The 27,546-nt window shown below is 43.4% G+C and overlaps 1 protein-coding gene across 3 annotated transcripts in view; it reads left to right on the plus strand.

The window, feature by feature from the left end:
- Positions 1-27,546, plus strand: part of vash2 (vasohibin 2) — a 134,846-nt gene that overhangs the window by 47,474 nt on the left and 59,826 nt on the right. For all 3 annotated transcript variants that reach the window (XM_080200506.1, XM_080200505.1, XM_080200507.1), the window contains exon 4: positions 4,194-4,268. In XM_080200506.1, the coding sequence (XP_080056632.1) occupies positions 4,194-4,268 (75 nt within the window). The remainder of the gene's footprint in view (positions 1-4,193; positions 4,269-27,546) is intronic.

Consider the following 27,546-nt stretch of genomic DNA (forward strand, 5'->3'; position numbering starts at 1 on the left):
AGATGTGAAATTGTGTCTTTCAGAAAAGAATATCTGCAATCTGCCATGGCTCTAAATGTTAGATGGAACAGACCTTTGAGGCTCTGATCATGGATGGAACTGGCCTGTCTGAAAATTAGATGGAGCTGGCCTGCCTGGCTGTTGGATGGCAAACTAGCCTGCTTCCCCAGTGAGAGCACGAGCAATTATACTGTTCAGTTTCTTTGATATCCCACCCTGTGGATTCAACTATTTCCATCTTTCAACTTCCTTGCCTTTAGAAGTTATAGTTTGTGTAGCCCCACTGATCTCTTGTAAGCATTTTTTCTGATGTGGCAATTTGCCCCTCAATTTCTCTAGACCACCTGCTAATCTTGTTACTGGACAAATTGCATCTCAGTATTCCCAGGACACCTGCTAAGCTTGTTACTCGTCTGTTATTTTTTGTTTTCATCTGAAGTTCACCGTTAACCTTGTTAACTTCCAAAGTCTTAACATCTGGTTCTTACTTTTCAATTTTCCCAACTAGATACCACCCCACTATCGTTATTGCAACATTTATATTGATCGAAGCTGGGATAGGGTTCATTGGTGCAGTGAGTGATTGTAAAGTGGAAAATACCGAGGCAAAATTACACAAAAGTACTTCATTTTTCCACACCAAAGTGAGACCCCATACACAAAAAGTGCAAGACCACACACTTTTCCTATCTAAACTGGAAAATGTGGATGCTTCAATTCTCTTCAGTTACCAGAGTGTTCAGGCTAATTCTTGATTTGTAGAAGAAAAAGTCTGTGGCCTGATTGGCCAAGAGGAAACAGTCCACCAAAATCAGGAAGTTTCCAGAACAGAAGTTGAAATCGGCTTTTGGCATTAGTGCGCTAGAGTTTATGCAACAGTTAAGTGCAAAACTTTGACCAATATCCCCACCCAGTCTCCTGTTTTATGAGAATATTCTTTGTTGGAAGAAGTTAGTTTGTGCAATGTGAGATAACAACAGCTACAGTTTATCTTTGTATAGTGTCATTAATGTAATAAAACATCTGAAGGTGACTCACAGGAATGTCCCAAAGTGAAAGCTGACAATGAACTATAGAAGGAGCAAGTTGAATAAAATGTTGGTCAAAGAGGCAAATTTTAAGGAGCACCTTTAAAGGAGGAAAGCAAGGTTGAGAGAATGAGTGACTATCAGAGCTTAGGACCTTGGCAGCTAAAACAAGAGTGCACTGCCCCACCACGGGAATTGACAATATGTTGAAAGATGGGGAGAAAAGAAGAATGGAATGGTAGTGTAGGATGGAATGGTACTGGGGGGTGGTGGGGGGGGGGGGGGGGGGGGATGGTGTGGGATTGTGGTAGAGGATGGAGTGGGATTGTGATGGAGGATGGGATTGTGGTGGGGAATGAGGTGGGATTGTGGTGGAGGGTGGGATGGTGTGGAAGATGAGGTGGGATGAGAGATGAGGTTGTGATGGGGGGTGGGTGGGGTGGGGGATGGGATTGTGGTGGAGGGTGGGACAGTGTTGGGTGGGTGGGATTGTGGTTGAAAGGTGAGATTGTGGTGGGAGGTGGGATTGTGGTTGGAAGGTGGGATGGTAGTTCACAAGATTGGTGAGGTCACAGATTTTTTTTGTGGAGTGGAGTGCTGACAGCAGATGTGAAGGAAAGTGGAACAGTTCCTGAACAGAGAACTATTAATAATGCCAGTTAATATGGGAGCCAGGAAGGGAAGTTGAGTGCTTAGAGTTTAGTGGGAATAGACTTGAAGGAGAAGGAAGTGGGATCATGGCAAAATGAACTGAGTGACAGCATTAGGGGGAATAAGAGAGGAATGAGAGAATAATGCCTGTTCAGACCAATGACGATGACGGGAGAGGTGGGTAGAGGGGGTTTGAGACAGTGCAAGAGCTTTTCATGCAATAGGGCCTCATGCGATGGTGGAAACAAGGGGCATGGCAAAGATAACTGATCGAATAGTCTCCATCTCCATGATACAGCAGTAAATGAGCTTCTGATGCTTTATCGTTAGCCCCAAGAGCTATATCTGATTTCTTCTTGAAATCAGAAGACATTTTGGCCTCAATTATATCCTGTGATAGTGAATTCCACACATTCACCACTCTCTGGGTGAAGAAATTTCTCCTCACCTCAGTTCTGAAAGGTTTACCCCTTATCTTCAAACTATGATCATTAGTTTTGGATTCCCCCACCATTGGGAACATTCTTTCTGAATCTACCTTGCCTAACCCTGTTGGAATTTTATACATTTCTATGAAATTCCTTCTCCCTCTTCTAAACTCCAGTGAATGTAATCCTAACCGACTTAATCTCTCCTCCTGCCATCCGAGGAATCAGCCTGGTAAACCTTTGCTGTCCTCCCCCTATAGCAAGGATATCCTTCCTCAGATAAGAAAACCAAAACTGCACACAATACTCCAGGTGTGGCCTCACCAACACCCTACACAGTTGCAGTAAAACATCCCTATCCTTATACTCAAATCCTCTCACTATGAAGGTCAACAAACCATTTGCTTTCTTTATTGTCTGCTGTACCCGTGCACATTAGATTTATCCAAGGCTGAGTGAGACAGTTTAGTGACTGAGAAGGGAGTCAATGATTATGGGGGCGGAGAGTGGGGGAGTACCGATAAGGTTGAGAATGCAACCAGATCAGTCACAACCCTATCGAATGGCGGAGCAAGCTCAAGGGACTGAATGGTCTACTGCTCCTCCTCAATCCTACTTTCCTATGTTCTAAGATAATACTGGAATAGTGAACAGTTTTGACAGGTGAGAACAAGACCCAGTGCCGTTGCATGTGGTCCAGATCTTTTGTCATTTGCTCTTGTTCATAAAAATAGAATCCCAACATGGTTATTTTTAGAATGTTACATTCAGGTCACTCTGCAGCTGCCTCTAGCCGGGCTTGGTTAATGCCTTTACTCTAAATGAACAAAAAGATAACTGGGGATTTACGAACATATTACTGGAATCATATTTACAACGCTGCGCATCTGACAACCTTGTTTTAGTAGGTCAGTAATTTCATGACCCAGCACAAGTTTCACTAATAGATTTAATACCAATAATTTCAAAATAGGACCTGATTTGAACTGCCATTGTTATTATATTGAAAATATATAGCAATTTCCAGTCGAATTTGCCTCCAGATAGACAAGACGTTAGATCAGAGAAACTGGCCATTCAGCCCAACCTGTCACTGTTTACCCTCAGCAAATAATTCAAATCAATGCCAGTCCTGTTCTCTCAACCTTTTTCCTCATCCGCCCATCCATCCTGATCTTGATTGTTGACGTGGGGGTCACTTGCCCACCAACTGCAGACAAACATTGGCTGATCTAGCATCCATTTACCACCTGCCTGATTTTAATGGGAAAGAAAACTGAATAAGGCTTCAGACGAGCAGGCATGTGTCTTAATTCTGGAGTCAAAGAGGTTCAAGCCCCACTGCAGGACCTGAGCACAATTCCTCGGCTAACGCTTTGTGCTTTACTGTGAGAACACTGGATTGTTGGAGGTGCTGCTACCTTCTGAGTGAAATGTTGAACTGAGGCTCCATCTGCCTGTTTAGACAGAAGCGATCCATTGGCACCATTCAAAGAGGTGTCCTATTCAACATTTATATCATGATGTGGAGATGCCGGCATTGAACTGGGGTAAACACAGTAAGAAGTCTCACAACACCAGGTTAAAATCCAAACAGTTTATTTGATTTGGATTTACTATCAAACAAACTGGTTGCACTTTAACCTGGTATTGTGAGCCTTCTTACAACATTTATGTCTCATAGAAAAGGAGCTTAAGTGGGCATTTACATTGCTGCTGTTTGTAGGATCTTGCAGTGGATAAATTAGCTGGAAATGAGAGCGACAGTTTTTCAAAAGTAATTAATTGCTGTAAAACATCCTGCTGATGTGAAAGATACCATATAAATGCAAGTTTTTTTTTCTGTTTAATTCCTAACAGTGCAAGAACAGTAGGCATTGTTTTCCATAACCAGGTACTTTTTGAACTGAACTGTATATCACTTATCTACTCAGTTTGCTATTATGCAAACACATCAGGGAGAAAATGTCAAAGCTGCAGATCCGTGATGTTTAGCTTTCAATATTTTTTGCTGCACATATAAAGCATTTGTTTTTTTAAAATTTTTTGCTGACATTAATTATCTTCCTCTTCCTGTACTCCTCAGGTTAATGGACACAGCCAGAGAAATGACTCGTGAATCATTGCCAATTAAATGCCTTGAAGCTGTGATTCTTGGAATGTATCCTTATTTTATGGGTTTATGCAGCTTTTGCTAGCCATTTTGTGCACTAAATACTCATTAAATGTAATAATTCGTGTGCCGGGTCTATGGAAATTGATATTAGACCAGAAGGAAGGTCATGTCAGGCAGTCCTGTTGCTAGGAGACCAAAGGAGAATTCCAATGGAGGGAGCCAGGAATATGAAATCTTTACGCTAGAGTTGATTTTGTTCCGTCAATTATCATCAAGTTATTTAAATTGGGTCGACTGCCAGCTATTTAGAAAAAGACTAGATAGATTGAAGGTTAACACTTCACACACCAGGTAGCTTTTACTTAACCGCCTGAGCACAAAAGGCAAGAAAGAAGAATATACAATATTCACAATTAATGATATGTATAATCCAGACAAGGTTGGGTTATTAAATGTTTTCTTTGATCTTTTGATTCCCTCAAGATGAAATCCGTTGCTCTCAGTCCACATTTCCTGAGCTGATTTATGAATTGATCTTTCCAATTCTGCTTTGAGAAAGGTTCCAATACCTTGCTGATCTGTTTAATCACCACTGCTCGGAAGTCAGGTTCACAATGTTCCAATTGCAGGTATCAGGATAATGAGAGACCCGCCACCACCACCACCACCACCACCACCGCCAGCACACCCCCCCACCCCCCCCCCCCCCAAACACACACACACGCACAATGATTTACTTAAGAAGCTGCTTGTGACATAACAAAGAATTTTAGGTATGATGGCCAATAAAAAACATCAAAACTAGGAGCCGGAGTAGACAATTCAGCTGCTTGAGCCTGCTCCCCGTTCAGTATGATCATAGCTGATCTTGTCTTGGCCTCAACTCCACTTTTCTGCCAGTTCTCCAAAACCCTTCAACCACTGCACTCTGCAGTAGTGAATTCCACAGATTCACAACCCTTTGAGAGAAGTAGTTTCTCCTCATCTCTGTTTTAAATCTGCTACCTCTTATTTTAGAACCGTGATCTCTCGTTCTAGATTGCCCCGCAAGAGGAAGTTTCCACTCTACATCTGTTTTGTCAATACTCCTTATTATCTTGTACACCTCGATTAGATCTCCTCTTACTCTTCTAAACTCGAGAAACGGCTCAATTTCTCTTCATAAGACAAACCCATCATAGAATCCCTACAGTGCAGAAGGAGGCCATGGAATTTAATGTTGGCAAGTGTGAGGTGGTCCACTTTGGTAGGAAGAATGGTAGGAAGGACTATTACTTACGTGGCGAAAAACTGCAGCAGGCGACGGTGCAGAGGGACCTCGGGGTCCTTGTGCATGAGTCGCAAAAACCCAGCCTGCAGGTGCAGCAGGTGGTCAGGAAGGCGAATGGGATGCTGGCCTTCATAGCGAGGGGGATTGAATATAAAAGTAGGGAGGTCTTGCTGCAGCTGTATAGGGCATTGGTGAGGCCGCAGCTGGAGTACTGTGTGCAGTTTTGGGCGCCGCACCTGCGCAAGGATATTTTGGCCTTGGAGGGAGTGCAGAGGAGGTTTACTAGGCTGATACCGGAGTTGAGGGGGTTGAGCTATGAGGAGAGGCTGAATAAACTAGGCTTGTACTCGTTAGAGTTTAGAAGAATGAGGGGAGATCTCATTGAGACGTATAAGATGATGAATGGGATGGATAGGATAGAGGTGGAAAGACTCTTCCCGCTCAAAAAAGACAGTAGGACTAGGGGGCACAGCCTCAAGATAAAGGGGGGGCAGTTCAGAACGGAGTTGAGGAGGAACTTCTTCACTCAAAGGGTGGTGAATCTCTGGAATTCTCTGCCCGTTGAAGTGGTGGAGGCTGCCTCGCTAAATATTTTTAAGAAGCGGGTTGATGGGTTTTTGATAAGAGAGGGGATTAAGGGTTATGGGGAGAGGGCGGGAAAGTGGAACTGAGCCACGACAGATCAGCCATGATCTTATTGAATGGCGGGGCAGGCTCGAAGGGCCAGATGGCCTACTCCTGCTCCTATTTCTTATGTTCTTATGTTCTTATGTTCTCCAGTCGAGTCTGCACTGACGCCCTGACAGGGCATCTTACCTAGGCCCATCCTCCACTGCATTCGCTTTGCCCCACATGTTTACCCCTCACTAATCCCTAACCTACATTTTTGGATACGAAGGGGCAATTTACTATGGCAAATCCACCTAATCTGCGCATCTTTGGATTGTGGAAGGAAACTGGAGCATCCAGAAGAAACCCAAGCAGACACAGAGAGAACATTCAAACACCACACAGTCACCCAAGGCCAGAATTGAACCCAGGTCCCTGGCCCTGTGAGGCAGCAGTGCCAACCACTGTGCTACCAATTTTATCTCTGGAATCAATCTAGTTAACTTCCTCTGAACTGCCTCTAATACCACTACATCCTTCCTCAAATAAGGGGACCAAAACTGTATGATTGCAGCTACACTTCCTTATTATTATACTCTATTCCTTCAGCTGTAAATGCCAAAATTCCATTTGCTTTCCTTATTAACTACTCTACCTTCATACCAATTTTCTGCAATTCATGCATAAGGACACTCAGGCCCCTCTGCACTGATACACCCCGTGGTCTCTCTCCATTTAAATAATAAGTTGCCTTTCCATTTTTCCAACTGAAATGAGAACCTCACACGTATCCATGTTAAACTCACCTAACCTATCTATACCCATTTGCAAATTTCATACTTCCTTATTGCAACTTACTATTCCATCTATTTTAAGGTCATCTACAAATTTGGCTATATTACCTTCCATCGCTGTAGAGAAGTGGACCAACCAAAATCCACTTAAATACGGTAATATTATTCACCATTCTAATTTGCCTCATTTGTAGCACTCACTGAAGGCATGTTTTCCCACTGTAGTCTCCAATTTCAAAAGTGTGAGGTAATTGAGCCAAGGTATTTGAGTCCCATCACCAGCACTGTCTCTGTGATCGGGCTGAGGTGTGTGTGTGTGTGTGTGTGTGTGTGTGTGTGTGTGTGTGTGTGTGTGTGTGTGTGTGTGTGTGTGTGTGTGTGTGTGTGTTGGAGCATTTGAAGAAACCACAGGCTCTGAGTTTGACTGAGCACCTCATGTTTCACCCATTGAGATGCATATGTTCAAACATGATTTGACAGCATCTTATTAAAGATCATTTTTAACCTCTGCAGCATTGTAAGCCAAGGTCAATCATCTTGGTTGGGCCATTGTTTTTGTTACAGTTCTGATGTCTACTGGATATTGCAGGGCAGATTTTAAGAATTTTCACCTCCTGATGTGTAACTTTGCACACCCTGAGGCCTGCTGGGAATCTGGACCGTGAGTTCAGTGGCATTTCCAGGAATATCTACACATTAAAATGAATTGTCGCTACGCATTCCCAGCATTTGAAGCTCAGTGCCGAAGTAAAACTCATAACATCTGGTGTGTTGATTAAAACATACACAGAAGGAAAAATTCCCAATCAAAATGACGCAAGAGAAATAAGCAGGTTGTCTTTCCGGCTGTGGGACATGGGTCAGTTTCTGTGCTTAATTATATAGTAAAATTCTGATAGTGGAGTTCCCTTGAAATGACTTAAGTTAGTTTCAATGCCCTTAATATTGAACGTGAATCCATTGGCAAGTAGAATCAAAGAATCGTTACAGTGTAGAAGGAGGCTATTTGGCCCATTGAGCCTTCACCAACAACAATCTCACCATGTGCTATCCCCATAACCCCACATATTAATCCACTAATCCCCCTGACACTAAGGCAATTTAGCATGGCCGATCCACCTAACCTGCACATCTTTGGATTGTGGGAGGAAACCAAAGCCACCCAAAGGAAACCCTCACAGACATGAGGAAAACATAGAATCCATGCAGTGCAGGAGGCCATTTGGCCCATTGAATCTGCACCGACTATAATCCCATCCAGGTCCTATTCCTGTAACCCTACATATTTACCCTGCTAATTCTTCTGACTCTAGGGTCAATTCAGCATGGCCAATCAACCTAACCCACACATCTTTGGACTGAGAGAGGAAACCAGCACACCCGGAGGAAACCCACGCAGTCACGGAGAGAATGTGCAAACTCCACATAGAGAGTGACCCAAGCCGGGAATCGAACCTGGGTCCATAGCGCTGTGAGACAGCAGTGCTAACCACTGTGCCACCGTGCTGCCCTCTGCAAACTCCACACAGACAGTTACCCAAGGCTGGAATCGAATCTGGGTCCCTGGCGCTGTGAGGCAGCAGTGCTACCCCCAGAATAATTGCAATTACTCTGTTTCTACAGTGCAGTTACCAATTGACACAAACATGTGAATGGGAGTACAGAACTGTGCACCCTGCCTGGTTGGTTAGAAAGGACAATCATCTCCCTTTAAACTTTTCAACATTTAACATTTTGAAATGAAGATTTCATTGGTTGTGGTTATTGTGGAACCTCCACTCTGATGTTGCAGGATCATTTCCTCCAAGTAGCCTCGCACTCAATGGGAAATATTGAACTGAGACAAATTGGCAGTTATTCTGCCATTTTTGCATCAGGGTGAACTAGAAGCCCGTTGATGGAAAGATATAAAACAAAGAGGACAAGTGCATTGTAGGCCCTTTGAGCCGAGATAATCCTGGGCTATGTTTTTTAATGTGGGTGGTAGCCCCTTTAAAATAAAATGGATCATGCCCATTACCAGATCTAGAGCTTGACATAGAAATTGGAAGAATTCGCACCAATGAATTGCTCTGTATTGTCACATTGAGAATACGTGAGAATGAAGTAGTGACCAGATCGGTAAATTGGTGACACACATCTCCTTCTCTGCACTGAAATAAAATTTGCAACATGTCGCTTCAGGAGCAATGCTACCACCGAGCAACAAACTTCCAGCACAACTTGCTGCAAATTAGCTGCAGTATAAAACAGCTAGTGTAAAACCAACCCTGTAAATTTGCCAGTTTTGAACCTTTGAAAGACTTTGATGTCCCAGTGTCTTGTCTTTTAAGTTTCCAGTAAAAGAAAAGAGCTGAAGCGATGTTCCTTTCCATTGCAATACTCGATATTTGAATTTCCATTATGCGGTGGTCTATTGGGTAAGTTTGCCATCTGATGTAGATACTGACACACACACATTGGGTAAGTACTAAATTCACTTTCTGCTTTTTGCTGTGAGTTGATTTCAGTCATACTGGAGAGAGAGTACATTGTTCCTGAATTTGGTGTTCCTGTGCTAGAAACAGACTAACAAAAATCAACCAGGTGCCCTGCTGCCGAACTGTCACCTCCTCAGTCGATCTCACTCTCCTTCCATAAAGATCCTGGTGTTCCAGGCAGCAACAATAATGAACAGATTGCTGGTATACCCCAAATTTCCTCCATTCATCGTTAAGAGTGGCATTGACAGAGTGGATAGTCAGATGCCCTTTCCTAGGGTAGAAAAGTCAAGTAGTTTTGAGGTGCATGAGGAAAAGTTTAGAGGTGACGTGTGAGGCAAATTTTTCACACAGACGATGCTGAATGTGCTGTCCTGGGAGGTGGTGGGAGCAGTTTTGATAGCGGCATTTAAGGGGCAACTCGATAAATACATGAAAAGAATGGGAATGGAAGGATACAGACTCAGTGAGGGATACGGTTTTAGTTTAGGCAGACATCATGATCGAGCTGTAAATCTATGGACACAGTTACATCTTTGCTGAGTTGGGCAACCTGTTCCAATGTGACTATCCAATTACTAGGTTTATACAGAATCTCTATCTTTACTAATAGGTGTTCCAGTCCAGTCTCTGTGGAATCATGTGTTTGGATGCCACCATTGCCACCATGTTGTATTTTACTACTTCCTGTGATTGCTTAGTTGTTAAACACCATCTAACCTTGCACAGAGGATTGGTTAGCACAAAAATATGTAGGCATATTTATTAAGAATTTGAGAAGTTGGGAGCAGTATAACATTTGAAGAACTTGTGCACATGTCTAAATTGGTAGCTTTCTCAGAACAAACTGAAACTGAGGGTGGAATATTCTGGCCCTTCCCGTTGGGGGAATCTTCAGGTCTCATGGAAGGTGAACAACTGCAATGAGTTCCCTGGTGGTGCAGCTGGTGAGCAATGCAATTGGCCATCGACTTCGACAGGCCTGGATGATCCCACAGGTGGCCGATGGCATGCCATCTCCGCTGCTGGAAACCCCACCACAGGGGACCAGAAAATCCCACCTTAACTCTGAATCACATGGTGCATTGCATCATTTCCTTCTGGTGATGTTTACGGAAAATGTAACCACAACCACTTAAAGGCATACTACAACAAAGCGTTTCATCTTCCATAACAAACTGAATTAAAGGCAATATTCATACCAAAGGGCTCCATACACTCTATAAGGTGAGGATCTAGCAAAACTCAATGGGGGGAGAAATTCAGTTTATCTTCACCTGGGTTTTGGATGCAAAATGGTCACTGGGCCTACAGATTTTCATTGGTGACCACCCAGGTTCGACCTGCCCAGCGATACAGCTGGTCTTGGACCACTTTCCTTGATGTTTTCAATCACAAAAGATGTAGCTTTTATTTTGACACTAAATAAAACAAGGAGTTGATAGATGCAAATGATTAGATTATCATTAACATTTCATCCTCCCTGTTTCTAAATAAGACTAATATGATCTGGACAGCACCTTTCATTCCAGGTACAAAACTTGGCATTGCAGATCAGACTCATTGAAGTCAATGGAAAGGAAGGGAAGATGAGATGTACAATAGGCAGCCTATCCAGCTTCACCTTTGTCATTGGACCCAGTCAGTAGTAGGAAAAAGCCATTCAGCAGATTGAACCTGTTCTGCCATTTAATCATATCATGGCTGATTGATTCCATTGATCTGACTTGGTCCCTTAACCATTTACATCCTTGACTAACAAAAATCTGTCACACTCCCTTTTGAATTTTTCAACTGAACTCGCCTCAATATCTTTTGGGGAGAAGAGTTCCAGGTGTCCATGATACTTTGTATACAGAAGCACTTCCTCCTATCACTCCGTGAATGGCCAAATTGCAATTTTAAGCTTACGTCCCAGTTCTGGACTCTTCCCACCTGAGAAAATAGTTTTTTGCTAACTGATGCCATCAATTCCTTCACTCAGTTTAAACACCTCTTCTGAAGTAAAGCCTAGTCTATAAAATCTGTCTTTATAATCTAACCCTTTTGGAGACTGTGTCATTGCAGTGAATCAACACTATCCTTTCCAAGGCCAATATATCTTTCTGAGCTGCCAAGCAGAATTGAACATAGTGCTGTCATTGATCAATGGATTAATAACTTGTTTTTTGACAGGATGTGGGTATCAATGGCAAGGCCAGCTTTTGTTGCTCATCTTAATTGCCCTTACTGGGTCGTTTTAGAGGGCAGTTAAGAGTCAATCACATTGCTGTGTGTCTAGACTCACATGTAGATCTGTGAGGTAAGGTAAGGATGGCAGATTTCCTGCCCTAAAGGCAGGTAATAGTGAGCCAGATCGGTTTTTATAGCAATCAGTGATTGTCTCATGGTCACCATTACTTTATGTTTCAGATTTTTTTTAATATAAACTGAATTCAAATTCCACCAGCTGCCATGATGGGATTTGAACCCATGTTGATTGAAATGCATAAGAACCTGAAGGGCCTTCACAAGGTGGATGTGGAGAAGATGTTTCCTCTTGTGGGAGGATCCAGAATTAGGGATCACTGTTTAAAAATAAGGGGTTGTCCATTTAAAACAGAAAAGAGGTGAACTATTTTCTCTTGGGGTAGTGAGTCATTGGAACTCTTTCCTGCAAAGGCAGTGGGAGCCGAGCCTTTCTATATTTTTAAGGCAGCTGTGGATAGATTCTTGGGAAGGAAGGAAATGATCGGGAATAGGCAGGGTGCAGACAACAAATTATCCATGATCTTATTAAATGATGAAGCAGGCTCAAGGGCCCGAATGGCCTACTCCTGTTCCTTGTATGTATGTCCGTAAGTCCCCAAAGCTTTAGCTTAGGAATCTGGATGACCAGTCTAATGACATTACCACTGCATCATAACCTGCTGAGGAGGCAGGTGCTGGTTGGCAATCGTCGCGGGGAGCAGCTCCCGACCCCCAGGCCCGGAATGAGGAGGGTGGGCTGGCAAAGTGAAGAAGGTTTCAAGAAGGAGTTAGATAAATATCTTGGGGTGAAAGGGATCAAAGGATGGGGGCGGGGGAAGCAGGATCAGGCTATTGAGTTGGATGATCAGCCATGATTTTATTGAATGGCCGAACAAGCTCAGAGAGCTGAATGGCCTACTCCTATTTTCTATTTTTCTATTTTTTTCTCCTTCCTACAAAAGCAAAGATTTATCTATTAGATTATCAATCAGTCTAATTATTATTTGTTATGACTGTTGGAACACTAGAGCAGGCACATTGGACCTATATCCATTTAATTGTGGGTTTTCCCTATATGATTTCAAGAGCTAAGAGCAGTACAGCACAAGAACAGGCCTGTCGGTTCACCAAGCCTGAATCGACACATGACGTCTTTCTAAACAAAAGGCCTCTGCCTCTATGAGGTCCATATCCCTCTATTCCTGCCTATTCATGTATCTGTCAAGATGCTTCTTAAATGTTGCTATTGTTTCTACTTCTACCACTTCCTCTGGCAGTGCATTCCAGGCACTTTCCTCCCTCTATAATAAAAAAAACTTGCCTCTCACATCTCCTTTAAACTTTCTCCCTGTTATCTTAAACCTATGCCCCCTAATAATTAATCTACCCTGGGGAAAATGATATTGACCATTCATTCTCTTCAAGCTTCTCATTACCTTTTGTAAACTTCTTATCATGTTGCCACTGAGCCTCTGATGTGAAAACAAACCAAGTTTGTCCATTCTGTCCTCATAGCTAATACTCTCCAAATCAGTTAACATCCTGGTAAAACTTTTCTGTACCCTCTCCAAAGCCTCCACATCCTTCTGGCGACCAGAACTGTATGCAGTATTCCAAATGTGGCTGGCCTAAAGTTCTATACAGCTATATGTATTTAATAAATGCATAGAGTGCAGTGTTTGGCAATTGTGCAGCATCTCTGTTTCTGCTTTGCATCGGCACCACAGACAATCTATATTCCAACAACATTTATATGGGCAGCACATACTAAACTGGGCGTGACTGGCTGAGATGGTTAACCCAATAATGAAAACTCTTAAATGGAAATAATCAGCTGTTGTGGGAGTTTGGTGGAGTTGGGATCAAGCAGTGTTGAAATTCCAGGGACAGATGACTACTTTGTTGGCCTGATTCATAGCTAGGACTAAACATAGCCCTCAGAATGGGCTCTCAGAATTTAGAGTGTGTTTCTTCTGTGCGTACGTGTTGCCTGTCACGCATCACTTGAAATTCTTTATTCAAAAGCCACGGTTCCCAGCTCTCGACAGGAGAGCTTTTCATGAAAGTTTTGTGTGTCCCATATAGACTTAAATTGAATGCAGTCTTAGATAAGTATGAAAACATTAAAACGATGATTCGGTTTTGCTTAATAATGAGTGCTTCATTTCACAGGTAAATTATACAGCTATACCCTATTTTAAGCAGTCCTAAAAAGAATAGTTTTGTCATTAAGTGGTTCAGACATCATTTATTCATTTTATGTACGAGCTACCTTCTCATAAAGTAGTTGGAAACTAGGTGCAAAAGTTATTTCCTAGCAGCCTGCAGAGTTAGCAGCTGGGTGAAACAGGAGGGGAAGTTAGCACGGACAACCTTGTCATTTTATGGTTTTAAACAATTAACATGAGTGAGGATAGGGGAAATTGACTGTGAGAAAACATGCCAACTCTGCCTTAGGGATGTAGCTTTATTTTAGAGCAATTGGTAAGAACAAAACCTGTTCTCTTTGGGTTCTTGCCACATCACTGGCAATATAAAAGATTTACTTACATTGCATTTTGTTTATTTTACATATTGGGGCTGAAAATCGTGCATTGCAAATAAATGCATATGCATTTAGATGGGAAGACTTGCTTCCATATAAGTAGTTTTGATTTAATTAGTGGTTTCTAAGGGTTATGATATCGTCATGGTATCGAGACTTAAAGCGTCGGAGAACTCGTCATCCTGATAGACCTCAGGAGCTTCCTCATGCATGCAGACCAAGAACAGGCAGCATTTGAAGTCCTTTGGGCTGAGGACATGGATCCAATGCACCTGCTCAAAAAGAACATAGTGCTTAAAATCCTGATCACGTGATCAGGAGCAGTGTGCCATATTCAGAGAAAAGTCTCAAGCAGGGTACAGGGGGAGGATACGAAGAGAGGGTTTTTTTTATTAATTCATGGGACATGGGCCTTGCTGGCTGGTCAGCATTTATAGCCCAACCTTAGTCGCCCTTGTTCAGAGGGCAGTTGAAAGTCAACCACATTGCTATGACTCTGGAGTCACATGTAGGTCAGACCAGGTAAGGGTGACAAATTTCCTTCCATTAAGGACATTAGTGAATCAGATGGGTTTTTCCAACAATCGACAATGCTTTCATGGTCATCAATTGATCCTTAATTCAAGATTTTTTTTATTATTGAATTCACATGCCACCATCTGCCAAGGTGGGATTCGAGACTGGGTTCCCAGAACATTAACTGAGTTTCTGGATTAATAATCCAGTGATAATACCACTAGGCCATCGCCTCCCTCAAATTGAGAAGAAAGAGGAGCAAAGAAAGATTCTCCATGGAGTAAAAGGGCTGGGGTTGGCAAACTTTAAGTGGAATCTAAGTTCTGATACAGAATAAACAGAACATCATTCTAAGGTGCAGGGAATCAAAGTCAGGTACAATGACCCCATTGCTATTGACAAGGTTTTGTGCATATTTTACCTGCTTTTGGTGCTAGTTTCTTGGTGATGGTATGTGACACATTCCAAATTGTCTCTCTTTGGAGTCCAAGGCAGCAAGTCAGACTGTAAGTGCCAGGTAGCAGTGCAAGGTTGGCATTGCCAAGAGGCAGGGCCTGAAGGAGGCCTGAGGAGGGCAGAGCCTGAGGGGACCTCATCTGAATGTCTCTCTTGTTGGGTGGGGGGAAGGGTTACCCTCATGCTTGTGGGGTGGGGCAGGGAGAGTGACCTGTTCATTAAGTAGTGGGGGGAGGATGCCCCTCTGTCCTGAGGGAATGGGGCTGCTCCCGTTGTTAGTGGGGGTTGCCATGACTGTTGTGGGTGGGAGTGAGACCTATCTCTGAGTGTTGAGATCAGCCTCTGTGAAGCTGGGTGATTGGTGTGTTTTGCACTATACATAATTTTATATACTAGAAGGATAAGGGCAGCAGATAAATAGGAACGCCACCACCTGAAAGTTCCCCTCCGAGCCATCCTGACTTAGAAATATATTGCCACTCTTTCGCAGTTGCAGGGCCAAAATCCTGGAATTCCCACGCTACTGGCATTGTGGGTCAACCCACAGAACATAGACTGCCATGTTTCAAGAAGACAGCTTACCATCACCTTCTCAAGGGCAACTAGGTCTGGGCAATAAATGCTGGCCACCCATGTCCCATGAATGAATTTAAAAATACTAAAGGTGGGTGAATCCCACCTGACAGGCACTCCCAACACCAGCAGGAAATATTCCAGTTTTCCCTCTGGCGGGAGCACTTCGAGTGAAGACAGGAGAAAAGTACCCTATATTCCATTAGCCGGGTTGTTGCCCACTCATTAAGTCTGTCCAAGTCCTTCCGAAACCATTTTATACCTTATGCACAACACACATTCCTGCCTCACTTTATATCATCCACAAACTTGGAAACATTACATTGAAATATAACAAGCACTATTTGCTGATGATATGACAGATTGCGTGCATGTGTGTCAGTTACAGTGCCCTTTCTCATTACGAGGTTCAGGTTAGCTGTAAGCAATCCCTTTACGTGGTGTTAGCCTGTCACAAGTATCTTTCCCTCCCCCTGTTGATGTGTCCGGTTAACCTGCAGTGGCTGGACAGTGAAATGATTGAAATAAGAATACAGAGTTGGCACGCTGCTTACATTGTGATCAGTGGGTGCGGGTTCATTGCAGATCGTAATCCCATGCCTGTCTCGAGAGGCGATTGAACTTGAGCCCCCAAAGTATTCATTCAACGCATTTGCAGAGAAAGCCTTTGTGCTCAGGGTCCTAGCAGGAATGGAAAATAAATTCTTGAATGCAATCAAGATTGACAGCTGAATGCACTTCATTATTTTTTAACAGGTTGGAAGAACACTAATATGATTGCATTCCTGCAAAATTCTCATGTTTAGGCCCACTCAGTTCACTTGCATCAGGATTCCAATGCACGAAGTTGACAAAGGATATTTTGTGATTTAATCTGGGCTAATTGGAGCTTGCTTCTACCCTCATTGTGAGCATAAACAGCATCTGAAAGGAACATTAATAAAATCTCACCCACTGGTAAAGTGGAATGTTCAGTTTAAACATTCAGTAATCATAGCTTTCAGCAATTTCTTTTTATAGATAGGTTTTAGAAGACTTGTTTTAGCTGCTGAAATTCAATTTATTTTTTCTTCTCGGAGAACAAGTGTGTTTGCATGCTTGCAAGTCCAGTTTATGTGAGGTGCTATTAGATCTGAAAGTGGGACGCTGCTGAGGGAATAATTTCATTTACATGCGCTGTTTGTTGAATAAGACTGGAGCTAAACTACCATTGAAAGTTTGATTTAAAAATGATCTCTGTTGGAAAGTTGAAGTATTCATGTCTTTTTCAGTGAAGCTATATAAAGAGTAGCCATGGTTAATTAGTGAAATAAGTAAAATATATTGTGATATTTTCATTTTTAACTTTGTGCTCATGATTATAGGAGATACATTTGTTAACCTTTTGAATCCAACATTGACCTTCATGTCTTAATGATCTTCATTTAGATGATTGGCAACCTTAACAGCATTAGAAATAAGAGCAATGTGTGCCATTCAGCCCCTCGAGCTGCCTCACTAGGACCTTCGCTCTACTTTCCTATCTGCAGCCCCTCTCTCTATAGTGCTTGACTCCCTTACCATTCAAAAATCTATCTAATGTTACAAATCCAGCTGATATTATCTGTATCCCAACTTGGAGTACTGGTTCATGGAGATGTTTCATTTTGTTTACAGGAATGGTATAAGGAGTCACGTGGATGAAACATTGAGAAAATAAGCAACCCAGTTGTAATATAACACTTGTTGAAGACTTCTTATTACAAGAAAGAAAAGACACATATACACAAACAGGACAATAATAATCCAAGGCAGCTATGTACAGGAACTACTAAACCCACCCACACAGTTTATGTAGAAATGATCCGTTTTGATCCAAAGTTTATTTAAGAAATCTGAACTCTTTCAGGACTTCCCTCTTCCCAAATAACATTGTCTTTAATAGATCTATTGAACAGCTGACTTATAATTACCACATTGTACACGATTGAGGAGTTATTCTGGGAAATACCTCTTCTTGGTTCAGCAAAGATATGATTTTAACTACCTCCATGCAGATTTCTGCACTCTCGCTTCTTGTCTGCTAGCTAGAACTGGCTTCCAGGCTGTTAGGTGGATGTGCCTGCCTGCATCTCTGAGTGTTGATATTTCTACTATTTTTCCATTTGATTTGATTTATTATTGTCACATGTATTAGCATACATTGAAAAGTATTGTTTCTTGCGCACTATATAGACAGAGCATACCATTCATAGAGAAGGAAATGAGAGAGTGCAGAATGTAGTGTTACAGTCATAGCTAGGGTGTAGTGAAAGATCAACTTAATGCAAGGTAAGTCCATTCAAAAGTCTGACAGCAGCAGGGAAGAAGCTGTTCTTGAGTTGGTTGGTACATGACCTCAGATTTTTGTATCTTTTTCCCAACGGAAGAAGCTGGAAGAGAGAATGTCCGGGGTGCGTGGGATCCTTAGTTATGCTTTGCTGAGGCAGCGAGAAGTGTAGACAGAGTCAATGGATGGGAGGCTGGTTTGCAAGATGGATTGGGCTACATTCATGACCTTTTGTAGTTTCTTGCGGTCTTGGGCAGAGCAGGAACCATACCAAGCTGTGATACAACCAGAAAAAATGCTTTCTATGGTGCATCTGTAAAAGTTGGTGAGAGTCATAGCTGACATGCCAAATTTCCTTAGTCTTCTGAGAAAGTAGAGGCGTTGGTGAGTTTTCAGAATGTTCTCTGTGTATTTGTTGTCTGTCCTCTCAGTTTCTCTGGCTGTAAAAAAATTAATGTATGTATGCCTCCCCTTGATGGTTCAGTTGTCTAACTAAGGTGTTTCCTATTAGCATGACAATGTATTCTTCTGATCTATCGAAAACTGGGAGACTCACATCCTGTGAAATGCTTTTTGAAACGCTGGTGGCTTCTACCTGTTAAGTGTTGTTACATTCTTAGTATTACTTGTTACCAGGCACATTCATAGCTCTAACTTAGCCTTGAATATATTCAATAACATCAAGCTCTATGGCTTGTTGGGGAATTCAAAATCTTCGGCAAAAAATATATTCAATTGATAAATAAAAATTGAGTAAGACCAATTCAAGGTTCACTCAGGAAGTTAAGTATCTATTAGATTAAAAGAAAAGACTTATAAATGTTGTAAAAAATGGTAACAAGTCTGAGAATTGGGAGTGTTTTAGAAACCAGAAGAAGGCTACTAAAAAGTTGATAAAAGTAGCATCGGAGAGCAAACCAACCAGAAATATAAAACAGCTTGTCAGAGCTTTTATGAGTAGATAATGAGGAAGCGAGTAAATAACGTTAAAGGGTTTTCTCCTTCCCTCTTTTCTTGAAAAGTGATGCCAACTTCCAGTCCATTCCCAAATGGATTTGGGACCACTCCCAAATCTAAAGTATTTTGGAAAACCTCTCAGAAGCAGAGACAGGCTAAATTATCTAGGCAATGAGGAAATAGCAAAGGCATTGAGCGAACCCCTTGGCTGGGATTTCCTGGCCCAACTCACCGCTGGGATATTCCAGGCCCGCTGAAATTCAATAGGCCTTTGGTTGGTCCACCATCTTCCCCACGTCGGGTCTTCACACAGTAAGCTGGAATATCATGGCCTTTGTGTCCGTTTTCACAATAGAAGGCACAAGTTTCACACCTGAAATGGACCGTAATCCAGGGGATAATTAGAGTGAGGAAGGATGGAAGTGTCAATTACAAGGGGACACAGGTTTACTGTGAGAAGGGGAAAGTTTAAGGAAGATGTGCGGGAGAAGTTTTTCATGCAGAGTGGTGAATGTCTGGAACGCGGTGCCAAAGGGGCTGGTGGAAACAGGCTCAATAGCAACATTTAAGAGGAATCTGGATGGGTACATGAAGAGGGAGGGAATAGAGGGATATGGACTGAGTAAAGGCAGAAGGTTTTTTAGTTTAGTTAGGGCAACATGATTGGCATGGGCTTGGAGGGCTGAAGGGCCTGTTCTTGTGCTGTACTTTTCTTTATTCTTTGTCCCTTCTCAATTTTATGCCCACCTAACTCCCCTGCTCCCTCTTCACCTTCCCTTTCCCCAAACTGGCATGTGACCAGGTGACTGTGGTGGAAGCAGCTCTGTTTTCAGCCATCTTGAACTGGTGATCTGTAGGAGATCGCTTGTTTTGGTGCCCATAACTCCCCTGAAAATGGCTCGGGCCTCTTTACCGTGGCCTTGGACCAATGCCAGGGAGGAATGGCTGACTCTGAACCAAAGTTGAAAACCCCCCTCCACTCCAACATCCCCAGCTACTTCTAATTTACACTACCCCAAACCTGGCTGTAGACAAATGGAGAGAATCTCAGGCAGCATCAATCTTCCCAATGCAAGGCAGTTGTGTGTTAGTGAGGAACAGGTCTGCTTGCTTTGCTCTGTTATGGATAAGCATGGCACAGATAACATGCTGGAGACTGGAGGAGGACAGTCTCTCTGTGATCGCTGCACAATCTTCAATTAAGCTGACATACACATGGCTCCTTTCAAATCTTCAGAGGAAGTTTTCAAACCCTCTTTTTGAAGAGAGGTTTGTATTTATAACTCGCAAATTACAGCTTCCTTTCGAAGATGACAAGCTAAAGTCTCCCGCAGTGTTCTTAAATCACCACTTTGTAACAGTTTTCACAACAACTTCTTGTCCTAAAATGCTGCCTTGAAAATGAAAGGTTACTCAATGTCCTAAAACATATTAAAAGCTGCAGAATTCTCCATGATAAATAAAAATGAAAATGGGGAGTTCAAATACTGCTTAGATTTGGATGTTCCAAAAATGTTGGAACTGGCAAAGAACAAAAAGATAAATGATTTTTTTCCAATGTTGTGCTGTCAGAAGCCAGACCATTCCATACTTCAAGGCAGACAGGAAACCTGTTGGCAGGTTTTGGCCTATTCTGTTCTTGAATAATTTGATTAGCTTTCCGAACGGTTTCCCATTCCTACCTCCCCATTTTGGCTGCAATGGTAGCTCGCTGACCGCTGGCCGGGTGATTGTGTGGACCTCATTCCCACTCCAGGAGTGTGAGCAGAAAATTTAGGCTGATACAGGACATAGGAACAAAGGAGCAGCAGTTTGGCTCCTTGAGCCTGCTCTACCATTTAACTAGATCATGGCTGATCTTGTATCAATGCCATCTTTATGCACGACTCCCACATCACTGGATGTCACTGATATCTAGAAATCTATTGGCTTCTGCTTTGAGCATACCCGATGACTAAGACCACTGCGTAGTACTGAGTGCGATCCTGTGTTTTTTGGGTAAGCTGTTGAAATTAAGGCTCCGTCTCCCCTCTCAGCTGGAAGTTATAGATCCCACGGTTATTCATCAAGGCCACGCTTTCTCAACTTTGCCTATTGCCTGAGGTGCAGTGATCCTCAGCTCAAAAGAGAGAGCAGTCTATGGTGATCTGAGACAATGGTAACTTTATCTATAGATCCCATGGCACTATATTGAGCTGTCCCTAGTGCTCTGCTCAATATTTATCCCTCAGCCAGCATCATTAAACAAATGATTTGATGATTATCCTATAGTTGTTTCTGGGACTGTGCTGTATGCAAATTAGTGCCACATTACCTACATCAAGACAGTGACTACTTTTCAAAAGTTTTTCATCTGCTGCAAAGCATTTTGGGACTTTCAATGATCATGAAATGTTGGATATGTATTAAATTCTTCTCTTTCTTTCCTGCTAGATGTTTCTCATCTGCACTGAGGTCCCTGCCTTATGTACCTCTCTTCCTTCCACCCTCATTAGAGTGTGACTATAGGCCTAATGCGTCTAGTTTAACGTTAATGTACTAGTGTCACAAGTAGGCTTACATTAGCACTGCAATGAAATTACTGTGAAAATCCCTTGGCCACCACACGCCAGTGCCTGTTCAGATACACTGAGGGAGAATTTAGCATGGCCAATGCACTTAACCAGCACGTCTTAAGGACTATGGGAGGAAACTGGAGCTCCCAGAGGAAACCCACGCAGACATGAGGAGAATTGCAGACTCTGCACAGACAGGGACCCAAGCCAGGAATTGAACCTAGTTCTTTGGCACCATGAGGCAGCAGTGCTAACAGCTGTGCCACCATGCCACCCTGTATAGAGATTTATTTCAACTTTCTGTGATCAAGTTTGTAGTACAGTCAAATATTGCACAACAGCCCTACAACAGTTATCATCCCTGGGGTTTTTGGCTGGTTGTGTTGACATTATGTAATCATCTACTCATGCAAACAATGCCACAGAGTTAGTTTTTTGAACTGAACACTACTTATGTGACCACAGAACAGGCATAAGAAAGGTACTGTCATCAAAATCACAACAGTGGCAATTAAACTACAGAGCTGTACAGTCAATGTAGTGAGCATTGAACACTGAAAGAATTTGATTGGTGGGCACCACTGATGTGCCAGTTGGGTAGTGCCAGGTGGCCACAGATGGGCACTGCCCAGCCATGCCCCTAACCACCAGGGCTTCAGTGGCCTCCATCGTGTCAGGTCTCTGCTAGTGGAAACCACAACTAGTTCTTGCTGTTATCATGCGGTGCCCAAAGACCAGTGAATTCTGTGCGCTGGGAATTGATATGGATATGGATATTTAAATACTACTTTAAGTATGCTAATCAGACACATACCCTATCTGGGTGTGAAGCAGTTTGCACCATTAGGAAGGGGCTCAGAGACTCTCAAACTGGCACTGAGCTCTCATGCTATTCTCTGAGACCAGTGCAACCTACTAGCAGCGTGGTGAAGGTGGAGAATCTCCCCCCGTGTATGGTAATCATGTTACTGGGTCAATAATTGTACTGCTCCTCCTGGAGTTCTTCCTGATGTGAGATTACACAGCTCTCAACCAAATTTATAGTTCATTTTGACCTGCAAATTACAAGGGAATAAATTGATGAGTCACTCAAAAGGTCATTAGGCTCAAGAAGCTTTTGGTTTATTCAAGCTGATTACAGAAAACTGCTCCAGATTTTTAAAAGTTGAGAAAGGAAAAAGGAAGTATTGATTAGAAAAATAATCATCTTGTTGACTATTAATCATACAAGTAACCTAAGTGCCTGTAACTTTTGATTGTAGCTTCCCTTCTTAGTAATCAGACAGTTCCCTCTCTACGAGATCTCCTTCAAACAGCTGCCTGGGGTCACTGCTGGTGACACTAGGCTGCAGCCAAGATCTCCAGTCTGTTCAACCATCCCTACCACTCTCAGAGGTTAGGGCTTATATTGTCTTTCCTATGAAAGAACCGTTCTTATTTTAAAAAGACAATACCCAATTATATTTTGCACCCTTTGTTTAAGCCTTGGTGGAGTTTAATTGACCCTGTCAGAGTGGGCATAAGAGCAGGGGTTGGAGGGGCCAGGAGAATCAGGCAGAGATGTTCATGTCCAATTCCCGGCATTGAGAAAACTGTCTCCGGTTTTAGTGGTGGGGAGGGCCCAATGTGGGAAACCTGCCTGCTGGCAATGGGATGTTAGATAGGTTCATTCAGGAGCCAACTTAAAGCCAATTATCCCTGGGCTTACTGGAGTTCAAAGGGAGCCACATGAGTCTCCCTTCCTCCTGAAGGCTACCCAGCAAACCCTTTGGGTCTACTGGGGTAGGTAAGGGTGTCCCTCACTGACACTAGGCAGTCGCTGTCTGGTACAGGAGCTGGTATTGGGAAAGGGCCTTACCCTTCCCTTACCAGCGAACCCCTCCTGCAACAATCCCTGATGAAAGCCTCAGAGCATCGCCTGCATCAGCCATTGCTTCTTGCAGCGCTGCTGCTGAAGATGATCTGCCCACCTCAACTCTCAGGGTGGGGCCTTAATCACGCAGGAAGCCCATGGCTGACCAGTAAAGTGCCTAATTTTAAATAAATGCTGCCAGTTCTTCCCACAGAAAAAAAACCCCTATCCAATTGGCTGAGTTTTCTGATATCTCCCCACCCCCCCTTGATGTCTCTGTCCGTCTCCCACCACTGAATCCTCTGATCCATCTTGCCCTGTTTGTGAACAGAACTTCCACTTACCTGACAAAGGAGCAGTGCTCCGAAAGCTAGTGGGTTTTGCTACCAAATAAACCTGTTGGACCTGGTGTTGTGAGACCATCCTGGATCCCAGGATTGAGCCCTGGGATCCGACACCTCACCCGGGGATCACACGACTGGAATTCCTACCCATGCCAGGATCCCAGAATCTGACCTCCTCCATTTCTGACTCCTCCAGACCCTGGACTAGACCTTATACCATATCTTGCCCCAGAATCGAACCCTCCACCTCCCAGGACTGGAATCCCAAAGGATACCAGAATCAGATACCCCCAGGATTCTAGCCAGCTCCCAGATCAAACATTGCCCCTCTCCCCCGTTTGCCATCAATTCCCATCATCCCCCAACCCCCACCTTGGATCAGACCCTCCCAACCTGCATCACCATCACCCCCATCTGGATTTCTTCCCCCCCACCCCCCACACTCCTGTTTAGGATACAGATCTACACAGTCCTGCAGCCTCCCTGAGATTGCTGTCTACCCCACCCAGAAGTCAGCTCAGTCAGACTCCATGCTGTGCGTGGCTAAAGCTCCAAATCATGCAGAGGAACCCAGGCTTCCAGCAGCTCGGGCCCCACCATGATGACGATAAACTGTGGGCAGTGAGACAGTGAGCTAAGGTTTCAAGTTTATTTATTAGTTTCACGAGTAGACTTACATTGATGCTGCAATGAAGTTACTGTGAAGATCTCCCAGTCGCCACACTCTGGCGCCTGTTTGGGTATACTGAGGGAGAATTTAGCATGGCCAATGCACATAACCTTTGGACTGTGGGAGGAAACCAGAGTACCCAGAGGAAACCCATGCAGACTTGGGGAGAATGTACAGACTTCACAAAGACAATCACCCACACTGGGAATTGAACCCAGGTCCCTGGCACTGTGAGCCAGCAGTGCTATAGGGGACGGTGACACAGTGGTTAGCACTGCTGCCTCACAGTGCCAGGGACCCGGGTTTGATTCCAGCTTGGGCCACTGTCTTGGCAGAGACTGCACATTCTCACCATGTCTGCATGGGTTTCCTCCGGATGCTCCAGTTCGCTCCCACAGTCCGAAAGACGTGCTAGTTAGATGCATTGGCTGTGCTAAATTCTCCCTCAGTGTACCCGAACAGGCACCGGAGTGTGGCGACTAGAGGATTTTGACAGTAACTTCATTGCAGCGTCAATGTAAGCCTACTTGTGACATTAATAAATTAACTAATCACTGTGCCACTGTACTGTTTGAACCAATTCAGAGCCTTCATTAATCGAGGGATTGAGTTTAGGAGTCGGGAGGTAATGCTGCAACTTTATAAGACCCTTGTCAGACCCCACTTGGAGGACTGTGCGCAGTTCTGGTCGCCTCACTACAAGAAGGATGTGGAAGCTATTGAGAGGGTACAGAGGAGATTTACAAGGATGTTGCCTGGATTGGGTGGCAAGGCTAACGAGGATAGGTTGAGGGAGCTAGGTCTATTCTCCCTGGAGAGACAAAGGTTGAGAGGCGACCTGATAGAGGTTTATACGATGCTGAGAGGTATAGATGGGTTCTCAGAGGCTATTTCCCAGGGCTGAACTGGTCACTACGAGAGGACAGGTTTAAGGTGCTGGGGAGCAGGTACAGAGGAGATGTCAGGGGTAAGTTTTTCACTCAGAGGGTGGTGAGTGAGTAGAATCGGCTGCCGTCGGTGGTGGTAGAGGTGAACTTGTTGGGGTCTTTTAAGATGAGTACGTGGGATTTAATGGGATTGAGGGTTATAGATAGGCCTGGTAGGTAGGGATATGATTGGCACAACTTGTGGATCGAAGGGCCAGTTTGTGCTGTAGTGTTCTATGTTCTATGTTCTAGAGACACAGGGCAAAGTCCACGGAGACAACTGGGCACATGTTGTGGGAGCGAGAACGCTGAACAGTGAATGAGAACTGGTTCAGCTTCAGAATGATAGTGCTGAGGGGGTAAAATCCAATAACCACTGCGGCAGTGAGAGAATCAGCTGATGGCACCACTGCAGTTTGTCAGCTGAAGTTCCACCGGATTGAGAAAACTGAGGAGGAGTGGAAAGTTTCCTCGGAGCTGGCTGGGATTATAGTCCTCAATCCCAGCAGTTTATATGGAGTCAAGTGGTTGATATGTTTATTTCAAAACCAATTACAAAAATACCTGCAATATTTTAAGAATTTCAACAAGTCGTTTAAAAAAAGAGAACATGGTGAGAGAGTTGGAAGGAGCCACTGCTGTCTTGGTGATGATGAATCATTGGAGACAGTTCCAGTTAAAGGAGTTTTGTGCTTGTATCTGACACTATAAAGAGATGATCTGACATGTTTGTATTCAAAACACTTTGAAGGTGATTCACTTGTGGCATTTAACAAGATATACCAATACTGAGGTGTTATTGTTTCCAGTGTGTGAGGTTTTTGTTCTAAAAGGTTGAGAAATAGTCCACCCAATAACTAACAGACAGAAACACATTCCTGTGGCATTGCATCCAAGTTCGGTTTAAGAAAAATATCCTTATTGTTCTGATTCAAGAGCTCTTTCTAGGGGTCGGCTGAGGAAATTCAAAGGAAGGCTGATGTTTCAACTTGTTCTTTCAATGACAAAAATACGCACATTGTGGGCTAAACTTTAGTTTCCCTGGTGAGCGTGTTTCCCATGGAGGGGGGGGGGGGGTTGGTGTTCAGGGGAGCACATAAAATGGGTGGCGGTCTATCTCTCCACTTTCCTGCCCACCCCCAATCTTTCCCCCATAATACGAGGGCAGGTGGGTGTCAAAGTCATCAGCCCACCAAATTTGGCAATTGGGTATTAGATGTAGTTACCTAAAATATACTTGTTTTTACTCTGTTTTAGTAATGATCAATAATTAATGGTCAATAAGTTTTGTTTTCAAGCCAATTCACCCTGATAATACACTGTCCACGCCATGAAGCATTTGCCTTGGGCAACAGAGTGAGAGTGAGAAGCCTGATTTTTAAACTTAACTGTCTAAAGGAAGGAAGAGGGAGGGTCACTCAGCAGGGGCAGTCTCCCCTGCCCTCAACTCAAATCCCCTCTTTTCTATATGACCTGCTCCCTCCCTTATGTTGCAAAGAATGAGTCTAAGAATTGTGAATGTTTTAGACAACAGAAAAGGATCATCAAAATGTTGATTAATAAGGAGAAAAAAAATAGAATATGGAAGCAAACTAGCCAGGAATATGAAAACAGATTGTAAGGGCTTTTACAAGAAAACAAAAAGGAAGAGAGTAGCTAAAGTCAACATTGATGCTTTAGAAGTAGAGACAGGATACATTATCAGAGGGAATGAGGAAAGAAAGACATTGAACTAATATTTTGTGTCTCCACAGTAGAGAATGCTAGTTATTTAACAGAAACAGAGGATAGATTAGAAGATAAAATGAGTGAGAAATGTCAGCAGAGATAAAATTCAGGGATTAAAAGTCGATAAATCCACAGAGCAGCACAATGACACAGTGGTTAACATTGCTGTCTCACGGCTCCAGGGATTTGGGTTTGATTCCCAGCTTGGGTCACTGATTGTGTGGAGTTTGCATGTTCTCCCCATGTCTGAATGGATTTCCTCCGGGTGCTCCGGCTTCATCCCACAGACCAAAGATGTGTGGGCTAGGTGCATTGGCCATGCTAAATTGCCACTTAGTGTCCTGGGATGCGTAGGTCAGAGGGATTAGTGGGATAAATATGTAGGATTACAGGGATAAGGCCTAGGTGAGATTGATGACAGTATGGACAGTGGGCTGAATGGCCTCCTTCTGCGCTGTAAGGATTCTATGATTTTTCTAACCTGATTGCCTAAATCCAGGGGTTCTAAAAG

Source organism: Carcharhinus amblyrhynchos, chromosome 12 (assembly GCF_965287045.1).
Source record: "Carcharhinus amblyrhynchos chromosome 12, sCarAmb.v2.hapA, whole genome shotgun sequence".
NCBI lineage: Eukaryota > Metazoa > Chordata > Chondrichthyes > Carcharhiniformes > Carcharhinidae > Carcharhinus > Carcharhinus amblyrhynchos.